The 13,382-nt window shown below is 39.5% G+C and overlaps 1 protein-coding gene across 2 annotated transcripts in view; it reads right to left on the bottom strand.

Annotated features, from left to right (window-relative positions):
- Positions 1-13,382, bottom strand: part of ARHGAP10 (Rho GTPase activating protein 10) — a 147,550-nt gene that overhangs the window by 97,996 nt on the left and 36,172 nt on the right. For both annotated transcript variants that reach the window (XM_086746308.1, XM_086746309.1), the window contains exons 2-3: positions 8,534-8,629; positions 8,385-8,446 (exon numbers count right to left, since the gene is read on the bottom strand). In XM_086746308.1, coding sequence (XP_086602434.1) covers positions 8,385-8,446; positions 8,534-8,629 — 158 coding nt within the window. The remainder of the gene's footprint in view (positions 1-8,384; positions 8,447-8,533; positions 8,630-13,382) is intronic.

Genomic DNA, 13,382 nt, shown 5'->3' with positions numbered 1-13,382 from the left:
TGAAAAGTTGTATGAGGCATTTAAGTTAAATATTCATTAACATAAAATTACACATTCCTTCCTCTTTCAATTTCTGTCTTGACTCTTAATTTTCATTCCTCTAATCCTGGCATATGAGAATGGTAGGAATGTACTCTTTAAAAGGGCATAAAAACAATTCCTTTTTTGTCTTTTTATCTCTGATCTATCCAAACCTACCTGAAATAAATATATACTCAATTGTAAAATCTGGCAGGCAAAATATGGTAAGCTAAGTGACAAGTTAATCAATATAAAGAGGTCACGTCTCAGGTAAGAGTATCTTAACCAGCTTTATGAATGTCAAAGTCTCAAGAATGCTTTAATAAATGTTTAACCTGACAGGCACACGTGCCTCAGGCAGACAGTCTGAAACTGCTTGCACCACTCCTGTTCTATTTGCTGCTATGGAAAGGTCAAAGAATTAACTTAACTTGAACATAAACCTGACAACAGCAGTAGAAAAAAAAAAAATCATCTTCATTGCCATCATTATTTCAGAAGATGACTGGATCCAACATTTCCAACATCATCTTCAAGCAGGCTCCGGGTTGCAGATTAAGAGGCCCAAACCAACATCTCCTAGAGTAGCCCACAAAGGCACCAACTAATCAATCAGCAAGTGCGTTTACAGCCACTTGCTTCTTCATCAGTCAAGTCAACAAGATCCAGCAGGTAACTCGCCAGTCAGTGCCAGTCCACAAGATGACTCTGTTTAGCCTGTCACTTCTTCCCTTCTCAGAGGAGGTAGGAGTATAGCTGTTCAGGGAGAAAATGTCTCCCCAAACAGCTCCTCCTATGCACTGTAACCCGGCAGATAGCACCATCCACCAGCGTTCAACGCTCTTCATGCTTTCTCACCTTCCTGCAGTAGGCAGGAGCAGTCTCTAAGTTCCCACTTGCCTTGCAGGTACAACCAGGCTTGTCTTGCAGAGGTGGAAGGCTGCTCGTGCAGGTTGTAAAGGAGTATCAAGCCACAAGAGCTGTCCCAGAAGCTCAGTCTAGTCCCTGTGGCTACAAAGGCTAGACCAGCCTAGGTTAATCAAAATTTGTTTTGCTTGTTAGACAACTATAGCAATGGCCTCCCAGCTTTGATCCTAAAAATGTCCTTAGACTGCAGGCTTTACTGGAAGAGCTGGAACTTACACATTACTCATCAATAACTGGTGGTGAAGTAAATATGTATGCTGACTCTGCTCCGTTCTGAATTGAAGCATTCTCCCATACAAGACAGGTTCACTGAGAAAAAAAAAAAAAAAAAAAAAAGCAAGCAGCCATAAACATACACCTTGCTGTAAACTGCACAGCGACACAGGTGTGCCAAGTTCTCTATTCTCATCCCAAGAACTGGAATGCAGATTAGATGCCAAACAGAAAAGAGGGTTTTAAGTTTCCCAGTGCACCGACTGGGAAGATTTATTTGTAGACAGGGGCAGGATTGTTTCCCTCCTCAACAAAACAAAGAGGGATGCCGCCAGTCGGTAGCGCAGAGCTCATGAAACTGAGCAAGTGTCAATGAAACTCAATCTGGGAAGGAAGTTTTACCCTCCTGAGTGCAACAGGGAACACGGAAAGGAAGACATACCTAGCAGTGATTCAATAACAAAGTAGTTCACAGTGTTGCTAAATAAAGAAATTTACTTTCTAATAAGGAAATCCACTACCTACAGCTGCCCTTTTGCTTAGAGAGGATATAGCTCTTCTGTGTTTTTCCTAAGGAATTGAAACATTCAGCCTAACAAAAAAAGCTGGTTCTGATACCTCCAATGCTGGGGGACAGCAAACATGAAAAAAAAAAAAAAAAAAAAAAGTTTTTTCCTCCAAAAAGCTTTCCTGTTTTGCATAGTGATGTGTTACTGAAATTTCTCAAAGCATTAAGATCTATGCCTGAAACCCTCTATTACGTAACTTTGCAGATACAATTCCACTACTGAGGACATCAGATGTTACTTGCAAAGCCTTAATTTCTATTCTTTCTTTTCCCATGAGAAGATGACTTGTTCTTACAGTCACACAGATGTGCTCTGGTTAGTAGTACAGCCAACTCTCCTGCCAGCATGCCCTGCAGATAGAGTGGCATTATCTCTCGAACCACTTCTCAGCACTGGTTTTGTATTTAACTGGAGCACTGATGACTGCAGTCAGTGCAGCCCACACCCAAAACTCATTTGTTCTCAAATGCAAGTTTTCTTCTTGCAAAAGTGTCTGGATTTTCTCACTGCTCTAGAGTATTCCCCTCTAGCTTTATAATCTTAAGTAATGAAAGGCCCTCAGCCACACATTGGGACTACAAACATGGGTGTTGGAGTTTTCTGGTTTTTAGAAGGACTGAGTTTATAGAATAAAGGATTTTTAAGGGGGGTCTCATAGCACATTAGTACTTGTGTGTCTTCACATGCGTGCAGAAGCTATAAAAAAAATAAGTGACATTCATTCCTCTGGATTCATTTGCTGCGGAGGAAGCCATCTGGTAACAAAAGCGTCAGGTGGACAGATATATCTGTCTTGGAAACATTCTATTCTGTACATTTCTGAGATGCCAGGAGGGACTTGTAACAAAAGAAATCACCTTACTTACGTACTCTTAGGTGTTCCAGAAAACTACCCCCAGAGTCTGGCAAGAAAATGACAACTTTCTAAAATTGTTCCAGGGGGTATTTCCTAGACCACTGGTCCACTGCCCCACAAGCTGTGACAGAGGCAAACTCCCGTGCTCTGCACTTTCTAGGTCTTAAAAGCAGTAGCCTTGGCTTACAGAGAATATAACAGCAGAACACCTGAGCCCTCCCTTCTAGTCAAAGGTTAGTTCCCATCCAGTGGAAGTTTATGACTGATCTAAAGGGCAGACAGTTAAAATGCCTCCTATGACCCAGCTGCTATGCTGTGCTCTGCTCTGAAAGACTGTTTGCATTGATTCACTTGTCATAAAACTGCTGGCCTCAAAAATTAAATTCATATCATAAGCACACAATACAAACAATAAATCCTTTCTTTTTTTAAAACAAAGATAACTGAATGAAGACAGTGGTTTTCAGTAAAGATTACTTACTAAAAGCTATTTAACAGTCCTGACTTTTGAATAAGGTTACTCTTATGAAATACATTCCACCGTAAAGAGAAAAATACTACAAAGCCATAAATACAAAAACAGGAAAAGAAATAAAGAGAGACAGAGTTCCACAAACAGCAACAAATCAGCTTTTCCCCATCTGAAGTGGAGGAAAGCTGTGGATAACTCCTTCCCTTAGCAAACCCAATACGCAAGAACTGAACAGCGTGACAGACCAGAATATCGATCTGGTTCTCATACGAGCAGAGAATCACTTGCAGTCCACACTTTGAAATCAGCACTCATATAAAGATCTCGACAAAGTGAAAAGGCTGCTCGGGAGAGGAAATAGAATAATGTCCACTTTCTTTGTCCACGGCAAAGCTCATCGCTGAGCAAAAAGATGCCACTGAATGGAAAGGAATCCAACAGCGAACAATGGCTTCAGTGTTCAGCCAAGAATGAACTGCTCGATATTGTCAGCGCTGTCCTCCACAAGAAACAGTGGTGTTATTAACAACCAGCAAAATCCAAACTGGTGACAGTTTTACAATGCAAATTCCAAACATTTCCCATTGATGAAATAACAGAATGAAAAGTCTCTAGTGAGTTATGTTGGTGCATGTGAGACCACAAAGTTATGTGGAAGAGGAAGCTAGTGGTAACAGAACTCTTCAGCTATATCCACTCAGACGTGGGAGGAACGCACCCAGAATTGGCTTTGTACTTTTTTCCCTATTGTATAAACAACAGTTAGCTTTATTTTATATATTAATGTGCACAAGTTCACATGTAACTCACAAAACAATTTCAGAAGGTTGTATATAACATTCAAAATAAACAAATAAATAAATCAAACACTCAATGTCAGGAATCATCAAAACAGAGAGAGATGTGCTTGAAGTAGTCATAGTTCCGCACTCATGTTCCATACTCTGATAATTATATGATTGCCATCTGGCCCCATGCCATGCAGAGGAAAAGTGAAGGCAGGGCAATGAGATACAGCAGCAGTTGTTCTGTTTGTTTCTAAAACTGGGAAATGTTTTATTAAATTGAAGAACATGCACAAAGAAAAAAAGGATTAGGGTAGTCAAATGTTGTTCCTGAGAAATTTCATTTTATCTGTCCTTCTATCTCTGCATCTGAGATGTTCAATATCCTATTGGTAGCCTAATTTTTCATAAGTGGCCACCAATTATGTCTTTTCCACTGCCTTGGCAGATATAATTTATAGACTGCACTGTCAGCAGACTGAAAAGAACCTGAACACACGGAGTACTCTGTAATGCCTTGACCTCTTACTGACAGATCTTGAATGCATCTTACATCCAGAACCAGTGGATAGTTTTTCACCCTAAACCAGTGAGGAAACTGATTGCTCCTTCACACAGATTTCTTCTACACATTTCTGTAAAGACAGATGAAGACTTATGAACTCTTAAGTATTAATGTGCAGAGGACCAAATAAAAGTTCAGAAAAATTCATACCATCTTCACAGTAAACTAGTGTAAACTCAACACAGAGTCACTGAACAACAGGCAATAGTAAGCTATTCAGGAACACTATGTTTTAAGCGAGCACTTAACTGGTGAAATAAATACTCATGCACTTAAATACTTCATCAGAAGAGATAAGTATTAGTATAAATAAGTACACGTACATATTTGCACAGATTATTTGAATTCCACCGTTAGCCTTTTGAGTGTATTCCTTTGAACCTTAACAATCTCTTTTAAATTGGGAAACCTCTCCCTTTCTCTCTTTTTTTTTTTTTTTTTAAGAGGAAAGAATAAAATAGTGGCTTCACAGAGATAGTTCTTTAAAAGTCCATAGAGAAGTAGTTTCTCGTATTTCTGATGTATGCTGGGAATAATTCCGCTTTTCAGAGAATTGCTATTTTGAATTTGATTCTGACAATTTAGTAAAACTAACAAAGAATGGAAAAAGATTTTTGAGAGGCCAGAACTGCAAGGACACCTATGGCATAAGAACAAGAGTCTTTTTTTTCAAAAAGAAAAAAAAATGGAAAAAAAAATAAATTAACTATGTAGCATCTTTCCTCTGAAGATATCAGAAGGAATCCAAGTGTGCCAAAACTTTAGCAGGAAGTAAAAGAGATTATATCAAAGCAAAACACTGGGTTTATATTGCCTTGGGAAATGACAGGAAGCATAGTAAGGTGAATCTAATTGTATCAGAAATCCTATACAAAGAGAAGCATGACGGAGTAAAAACTAAATACACAAGTACTTACAGACAAAGTTTGAAAGACTAAAGCAAACATGTTTTATTTGGCAGGAGGCAAAGAAAACTCTAAAGAAAAGGGGCTCTTTGTATATATTTCAGAAAACAGAAAGAAAGGAAGCTATAAAACCATTATTTAACTGGAAAGAGAGTTAAAATAAAGTAACAGTTGACTGTAAAACAACAGCAAATTTTAATAATCTTCACAAAGGAAAAAAATCCCAGTTAATTACAGCAAATCATCTAACGAAGTGGGAAAAAATCTGGATGTTAAGGAAAATAAGGGTTTCTTAAGAACAATTAGATGTATTCTTACATTATGCAACAGAAGAATTAATGGCATTTAAGTCAGAAGGGGTTTTGGTTCAAAGTAGTTTAGGAACTCAGCAAACTAAAGGAAGAGGCAGCAAGGTCCCAGAGGATGGCAGAAGAACAAACACAGCAGCAACTTAAGAAGCGAGAAGAAGAGGAGAAAGCAGAACTAAGAAAGGTACAGATCAGACATAGCAACTCTGATACTCAAAAGTCCTGGAACATACTACAGAAGGATAAAAGCTACTCTGAATTCAAGAACAGTATCTAATTTCCTTTTCCAGATCAGCACAGTAACTGATCTCCTCAATGAAGCCTTTGATGCTGACCCACATGACATTCTCAAACGCAAAAGTGGTGACCTGGTCTTAATAAATAAACCACAGGAAGAACGATAAAATAACATCCTCATAGCAAAATTACTCTGAAAAATACCTGTTCAGCTAAGAGGACAGTCAAGTTTCCTGCATGATCCAATTTTCTACAGCAATTTATATAGTGATTTACCAATAACTCCAGACTACCATATGTATGGAGCAACATAAATCCAAGAGAAAATGTCAGTGCCTTCAGAAAGCGGGGTTAAAAAACAAAAAATTACATAGAAGAGAGATGGTCTGAACTCAGTGTAATTAAACTGAAGAAGGAAAAATACAGATGTAAAACATCACGTTGAGAGGGTAACAGTGAAAACACTACTATGAAGGAAAAGCAATCAGTTTTACTCCATAACTACTATAGAACTAAAATTCCTCAAAGTTCCCAGCCTAACTTGCAGTAAGGGAGACTTAGGATGGATATGAGGTGAAAAAAATAGAATAAACATTGGAATAAAACTAGAGAAATCAATCCCTGTTCCTGGAACTTTTTTGAAGAATAGGTTAGAGCCGCACTCATCAGGGATCATCTAGGTATGCATGACTCTGCCACAAGTCACACCTCTGGCAGGGCTGCAGGCAAATGCAGCCAACTCAGCCAGTCCTGGCATAGCAGTAAGCTAAGCAAACAGAACACGAGACTCTGCTAACCAGGACCTGAGAGATTGCTGGACACGGCCCCTAACTGTGAAAAACGCTGACACAAGTTACAGACAGTGCCATGAGGGTTGACTGGACTTCCAGCATGATTAAAGGAGAGTTATGTGAGAAACAGGTGAACTCTGGAAGCAGACAAAGGGCAGGATGGAGGACATCCAGGGAGGGGAAGCATGCACAGCCAGCACATCAGGGTGACCGTACCGGTAGTGCCAAGTACTACGGAGATTACTGAGGGAACAGTACAAGCACTATCAAGTTTGGTTATGACTTAGCAAGATTGGAACCAACAGGAAAAACTAAGTAGAAGCAGGCTAGTCATTTGGGAGAAGATGGGGATGAAGGAAGGGAGGCATGAAGGTGGTAAAAAGAAATGTGAAGGAGGGAAGGGATAACAACCACAGGTGACCAGTACCTACCAGGTAGCCCTATGCTGCTCATTACCAACAAAAGAAGCAAACATACTTGAGCAAATCCCTACAACTTGGCAAAACTCCTCCAGATACTGAAAAATTATCTCTACTACGTAAAGACAGTATTCTTCAGGAATGTGCAAGGAAGCACATAGACCCTAATTCTGACCCAAGTGTGGTTCCAGATCAGAACAACATACCAAGACATAACAGGGCACACTCAAGGAACCATAACTATTACTAAGCTCAGGGCTGCCAGAGAGAGAAATGTTAAAAGAAAAAATACTTAAAGAAAAAAAAAATATATATATATATTCACAAGTTCTTTTCCCACTAATCTACATACTTCCTTCACTGTAGGCACAGCTTCTGTCACACAGAAGCACAGAACACAGATTAGTCTCAGTTTCTTCTTGGTGATGCCAAGTGGTCACTGACTTCCAGGAAGGTAAAGATATACCATACGGCAAACTCTGAGGAACATAACTGCTCTCTAGATCTAAGAGCATTCCCTAGATTCAGGCTCTGACCACGCTCAGAAAATTTGAGTATACATCATCTGCTCTATGAATCCCTGCTCTGAAACAAAAGCTCGGCATGCAATTGCAGAGGAGAACCATGGTACCATCCAGAAAGAAACCCCCCATCTTCTGGACAACCGAGGAAATCAAGATAGCAAGGTAGACTGCAGAGCTCTCGGCCCACAGTCTATGTGCAGCCAACTTGCACACATTACACTAAAACCCTAAGCAATCATAGGCACACGAATGAAGAACACTCCCTCCTACACAACAGAGCAACTAAATGTTTGCAGATGCAACCCTCCACCAGAAGCTCACCTACAAGGAAAAGGTTTTTAAGTCTGGTACTGCATCTAGCCAACAGATTGCATCTCATATCCGCTAAATGTTTAATCTGGAGCCACAGAGATCCTGGATCCAAATCTGGCCAACTGCCCAACCTTCAGTATCCTGCTGCAGTATTAAGTCTTTCACCTTGCTTTTTACTGTAAATAGTAAACAACCTCACGATGGTTTTCCCATTCACCCCAGCCATAATTTACCAGGCATGACCATTTTAAACCAGCTCATAGTTATCTGTCCTTCCCCAAACAGCTCTCCTCTTCAATGAGAACTAGCTGTTGTCTGTAACTCCAGACTACAGAATCAGAGGCTGCACAATGAGAGCTTTTGCTGTTAAGTTATTGTTATCAACATCTTGGTGGTTAAAAAAGCAGTAAGCAACTTTAACTGACTTTCATCCTACTCTCTACTGTATGTACAGCTTTTAAAAAGTTTATTGCAACTCACCAAAATTTCTCTTTGTTCTTCTAGATTTTTTAAAAAGTTTGAAAACTCATGAAGTGATGCATCTGTAACACAAAACCAGAAAAAAAAGTTGAATCATTTTGGAGGATGACAAGGCAAAATATAGTCACTTACAGTCACTTCTTACCTACCTATGTATCTTTCATCATCTGTCTCTGCATCACCGATGAATTCAAATTTAAAGTCTCTCAGAGAATGGGCGAATTTTCTCTGGGCTGCTGAAAGGTCTGCAAGGAAAAAAAGCACAGATAGAAGGTTCGGGAATCGTTTTAAGAAGGCTGGAAGATCCTCCTACCCCTAGAATAATCAACTTTTATAATAAACTCTTAACACAGGTCTGCCCAAGGACATTATAAAACATCTAGTATGGTCTAACCCTCTTCTGATCTCAACTGGGAATTTGTCGCACAGATTTCTTCATACAAGGCTATATAGTAGAAAGCAAGTATGATCATGTTTACAGTCTTAGATGTATTTTTAGGCTTCACTATACCACAGTTTAGGGCATGGGCCATACAAATAGATCCATAACTACAGAAGTTTAAGGCACAACACTCACAGTAAGATATGTCAGTTGTCTTACTCTGCTAAACCAAATGCACTACTATATTTGTCAGCACCAATACACATCTTAGGGCTTTCTATATACTTCACATAGATAGCTCTGCTATTGAAACATTTATACATAAACCAAATTTAAAAGAACTGTTGCACTGGAACTAGAAATTCCATGGAGTTAAACTATGCCAAAAGTTAAGTTATATGCACAGCATCAAAATTAATTTTATGTAAGAACTGTTTTGTAATATTCCTAAAATATTTCCTTTGACCCAATTTTTACCTATACGTATTTCACAATTTGAGGTTGGAGGGCTGCACTCTTACATTCATCAGGAAGTAACCAGACTCCATATTCAGCCACAATATCATCATTATAAACCCTTATTAAGATTTATAAAGCTGTAAATAAGAAGCACACACACATTTTTCTGTTGTGCTGACATGTGCCGGTTGGGAACGTCATGAGTTCTGGTAGGATGGAATTGCTCAATGGAAAGAAAAAGGATGCACGTCCTGGTACACTCCTACCCAGTAGTAAAGGTTTTACTCACATTTTTGTTGTCAGCCAAGGTTAAAGATAATTTGAAATATTTAGTTAATCTATAATCTCTTTCTTATCACATTCAGTTCTGAAGGGATAAGAACAACTCCTAGCAGACCAACTAAGCATTTTGTTCTTTCATTTTAACTGGAGCTAAAAGACTACAAATTTGGGCTTATTTTTTTTCTTGTTTTGTTCCATTTTTTTTTTTTAAAACAACTTTATGATAGGTCCTGCATCCAACATATCATACTTTTATCATGTGTCATTGTCAAGTACAACTTTGACATACAACGCTGGACTGAAATTTCAGTTCAACCACCTAAAAGGATAAGTCGCAAATACTCTACAAACAGCAAGACACAACCTAAAATGAAAAAAATGCTTTCTGTTCCTTGCCATTCCACATCCTATTATTTTCACCCATTTCTCATTAGTCCTTTCCTCACCTATTGTGTAACAGCACCATTCCTCGGGATGCCATACTGCCAGATGCTCACCTCTCTTTTGCAACTGTTTCTAAAGCCTGTACGTGCACCCTTCAACCCACGAAGCAGCAGGATGCTGCACAGGGTTGAAGAAAGAAGGATAAGAAGGCTGAGTGAAAAAGCAACATAATTCCCACATGAAAGGAAACACGGGTATTTTAGCTCAAGTGTCTTGTGGGCTAAATGCTGTTCATAAAGCAGACAGCAAAAGAAACAAGTTCTGCTGGCTGTGAAAGGCATAAAAATGGAAAATAACAAGTTTCTTAAACATTTAATGTTATCCTTACTGTGAGCCAGGTCACAACACAAAGCTGAAAAGAGTTTATTTATCAGAGAGTGAGTCCAACAGCACACACTCTCCCAAACTTTATTTAATTTCCTTGAATCCGATAATCCCCTTTCAAAGCCCTGTCATATGAGAGCCAGCCCCATGCTAGAGGGAGGAATTCCTTATCATGTTTTCCCCTACACGTAGAGGTACATTCAAATAATGCCGAATGAGGTACACGTTCGGAGAAGGCACGCAGCACCACATGCACGCACCATTCCCCCTTCCCCTTCACAGACTGAAAGGGTACTAAAATACTGAAGTGGGTTACGAGCTTTGCTTTCTACATCAGCGCAAAACCACCTCCTGCGTGGCCGCATATCCCGTCCCTCACCAAAAGCCACCTCTCTGGTGACAGTGACAGCAGACAGAACCTGTGCTTACAGGCCCAGCTCTTCCAGTGCAAAGTCCTGCATCTTTGGTCAAGTTGAGAAGGGGTTGAGTCAAACAACTGAACTTCTCACAGGATCAGAAAGTTGCATTCATGCATTTCTCTTTACCAAATCTGCTAAAGGATTGGAAATTACTGACCAAGGGGTCGAGTCAGTCATTGGAAGCAGCAACTTTTTAACTCACCAAAGCTAGATTTGCCGATTTCCTTTATTAAAGCCATGAAGGCACACTAAATTTTTGCAACATGTTTCCACAAATCATCTCTGAAAAATTTAAGAACTGATACAGAAAATTTTGGAAAGCATCAGGGGGTGAGCAGAGATTGGGGGTTCGAGACACAAAAGAATGACCTGACGGGTCAAGAAAAGCTGCAGATACCTGGCTATTGAACCAACACCTAGAAGACAAGACAACAAAACATGAAGAGATTTTCTGATATTTTTAAAGAACTTAGCACTTGCAGCAGATGTGAGAATTAATTCTTGCAAGATGTAACTGGGAAGAAACAAACCTCCTGACTGGGGGAAGAACACGCCACCCGTTTGGTTCAACAAACTGCTGCAGTGATTAGTGTCCTAATTGTTGCCAAAATAAAGAGACGTTTAATCCTGCTTAGTCAGCAGATGTTAACTATAAGAGTCATCCTCCAATGTTTATATCTCATCCATCAGTTTTGTCTTATTTTGGCTAAATTTACTTTTAAGGTCACATTCTGTTTTCATTCTCTATGCCAAAATAGCACTGGTCTAATATAAAGCTAGCACTTTGCCAGGCAGAACCACCGGTGCCCAGCTGTTCACAGGAACAGAGGAGCCTCTGGTCTGCCTCTTGGTAAACTAAAAGAAACACAACTGAGTATCAAGTGAGTATCAATCCTGTGCTGGATTTTCTTGCCATTTGACACACCGTGGCCAGAGGGAAACACCTGAGACTGTCTGCAGTCAAACTTCCCACCATGGGGCAAGTAGCATGAAACTGCTCCAGCCTTTACCCTGATAAATTCCACAAATCCTACAGTACATACACAGTTATTCACATAATTACAAGCATTTATAAAACTCTCTAAAAATAAACTAGATGCTGATATCATCAAAAGTACTGTACTCTCTTACTATTGTGTTATGATTTAAACGCTGAGCATTGTTGCTTAACTTGGAAGTTTCATAAATGTAACTTGGCCTTCTTCCATCCTATGTCAGAAGACCTTTACTGCAGCAAAATTATTCAGCTGGCACTGTCAGATACACCTCAGTATTGTTCCACGTCAGCATTAGAGCTTGCAAGACCAGTATGTGCTATATAACAGATCATAAACATACATGGAATTCAGTTACATGCATTACAGTAAGAGAGTTACATGAGAATGACACATATCAAATAGCACGGCCAGTTATGTTGATTACCAAAATAATGCGGTACCCTACCGAAAAAAACACAATGACAATTTAGAGGGCCAGAAAACAATTATTTTATTCCCTGTAATTCACACAGTCCACATAGTAACACAAAAAAAAAAAAAAAAAGACATAGGAAGCAGTAATAGAGTAGTTGCTTGTTGAAAGCTGCTGCTATCATTTAAAGGGAGGAACAGGGCATTCAAGATCAAAGAGTGTTTAAGTATCAATCAAACACTAACACTCTTTCCCAAATAAAATGTAATCCTGGCAAAGACATAAGGCAGAGTCATTTCACAGACTTACCTTCTCAAGACACTAACAGAAACCAAGCATCTGCCAAATGTTTTGACCAAAAGACTGAAGAGAAAGACAGGCACATTTCCAAAGAGAGAAGGGAGGGACATAAGGACAATAGGGCTTTTCATTTTCTCTTTGTTAATGTTCATATCACTACACTGTATTTTTTTCATGGTTGATTGCAACTACTTAGAAACACACCAGAAAAAATAGCAGCAGCTTCCCGCTCCCTCATTTTGCTCCGAAACACTTCCGTAACAAGCGCTCCCGTCAGCTTGCACCGCACCAAACACGCTGCCAGTGCCCCACACAAATACCTCTCTATTTTTCCATTTGGATTTGAAGGAAAATATTTTTGTTCCTTATCTGAGCTGAGCCAAGCCAACAGGACACCATTAGTTGCTAGGCAGTGGCCAGCTCTCACTTACAGCACCAGACTCCAATCGCTCCCTTTACTGTAAGATCAGTACCAACTTCAGCGTTAGCCACCTGAACTAAAACTTTTGGACAAAGCAAGCCAGTATTGCTTCCTAAGCAATCCTACATCTCTGTGCCATGGCAGGAGAATTATCTGCTTGCAACAGCCCTTTGTATTAAGCGTTAATATTTTTCTACAGCAAAATACGGATTTCTACGTCAAGCCTCACATCTCCTGTATCATGGTGATTCTTTAAGAAGAACTGGAATTGCATCACCATTCCTCAGCCCTAACTACAAATCTCATTTACACTAACAGACATGCTGCAGGAATAACAGATTCCTAGCGGCTTTATTTAACATCGGTTAAAATTCCTCTAGTCTCATTCAACAACATTCTCCTCAAAAAGCTAAAAGGTTAACAAATACTTAGATTTAACTACCAAGCTCATCTTCAAGCTACGTTACAACATTAAGGACTAATACTAGACTTCCTGACCTATTCTCCGCACAGTAGGCCAAGATCAGGCAAGCTACACACCACCACGAAACAGGCAA

The sequence above is a fragment of the Chlamydotis macqueenii genome, chromosome 4, assembly GCF_036417535.1.
Source record: "Chlamydotis macqueenii isolate bChlMac1 chromosome 4, bChlMac1.mat, whole genome shotgun sequence".
In the NCBI taxonomy this organism is placed as follows: Eukaryota; Metazoa; Chordata; class Aves; order Otidiformes; family Otididae; genus Chlamydotis; species Chlamydotis macqueenii.
This window is presented reverse-complemented; position numbering and strand designations above follow the sequence as displayed.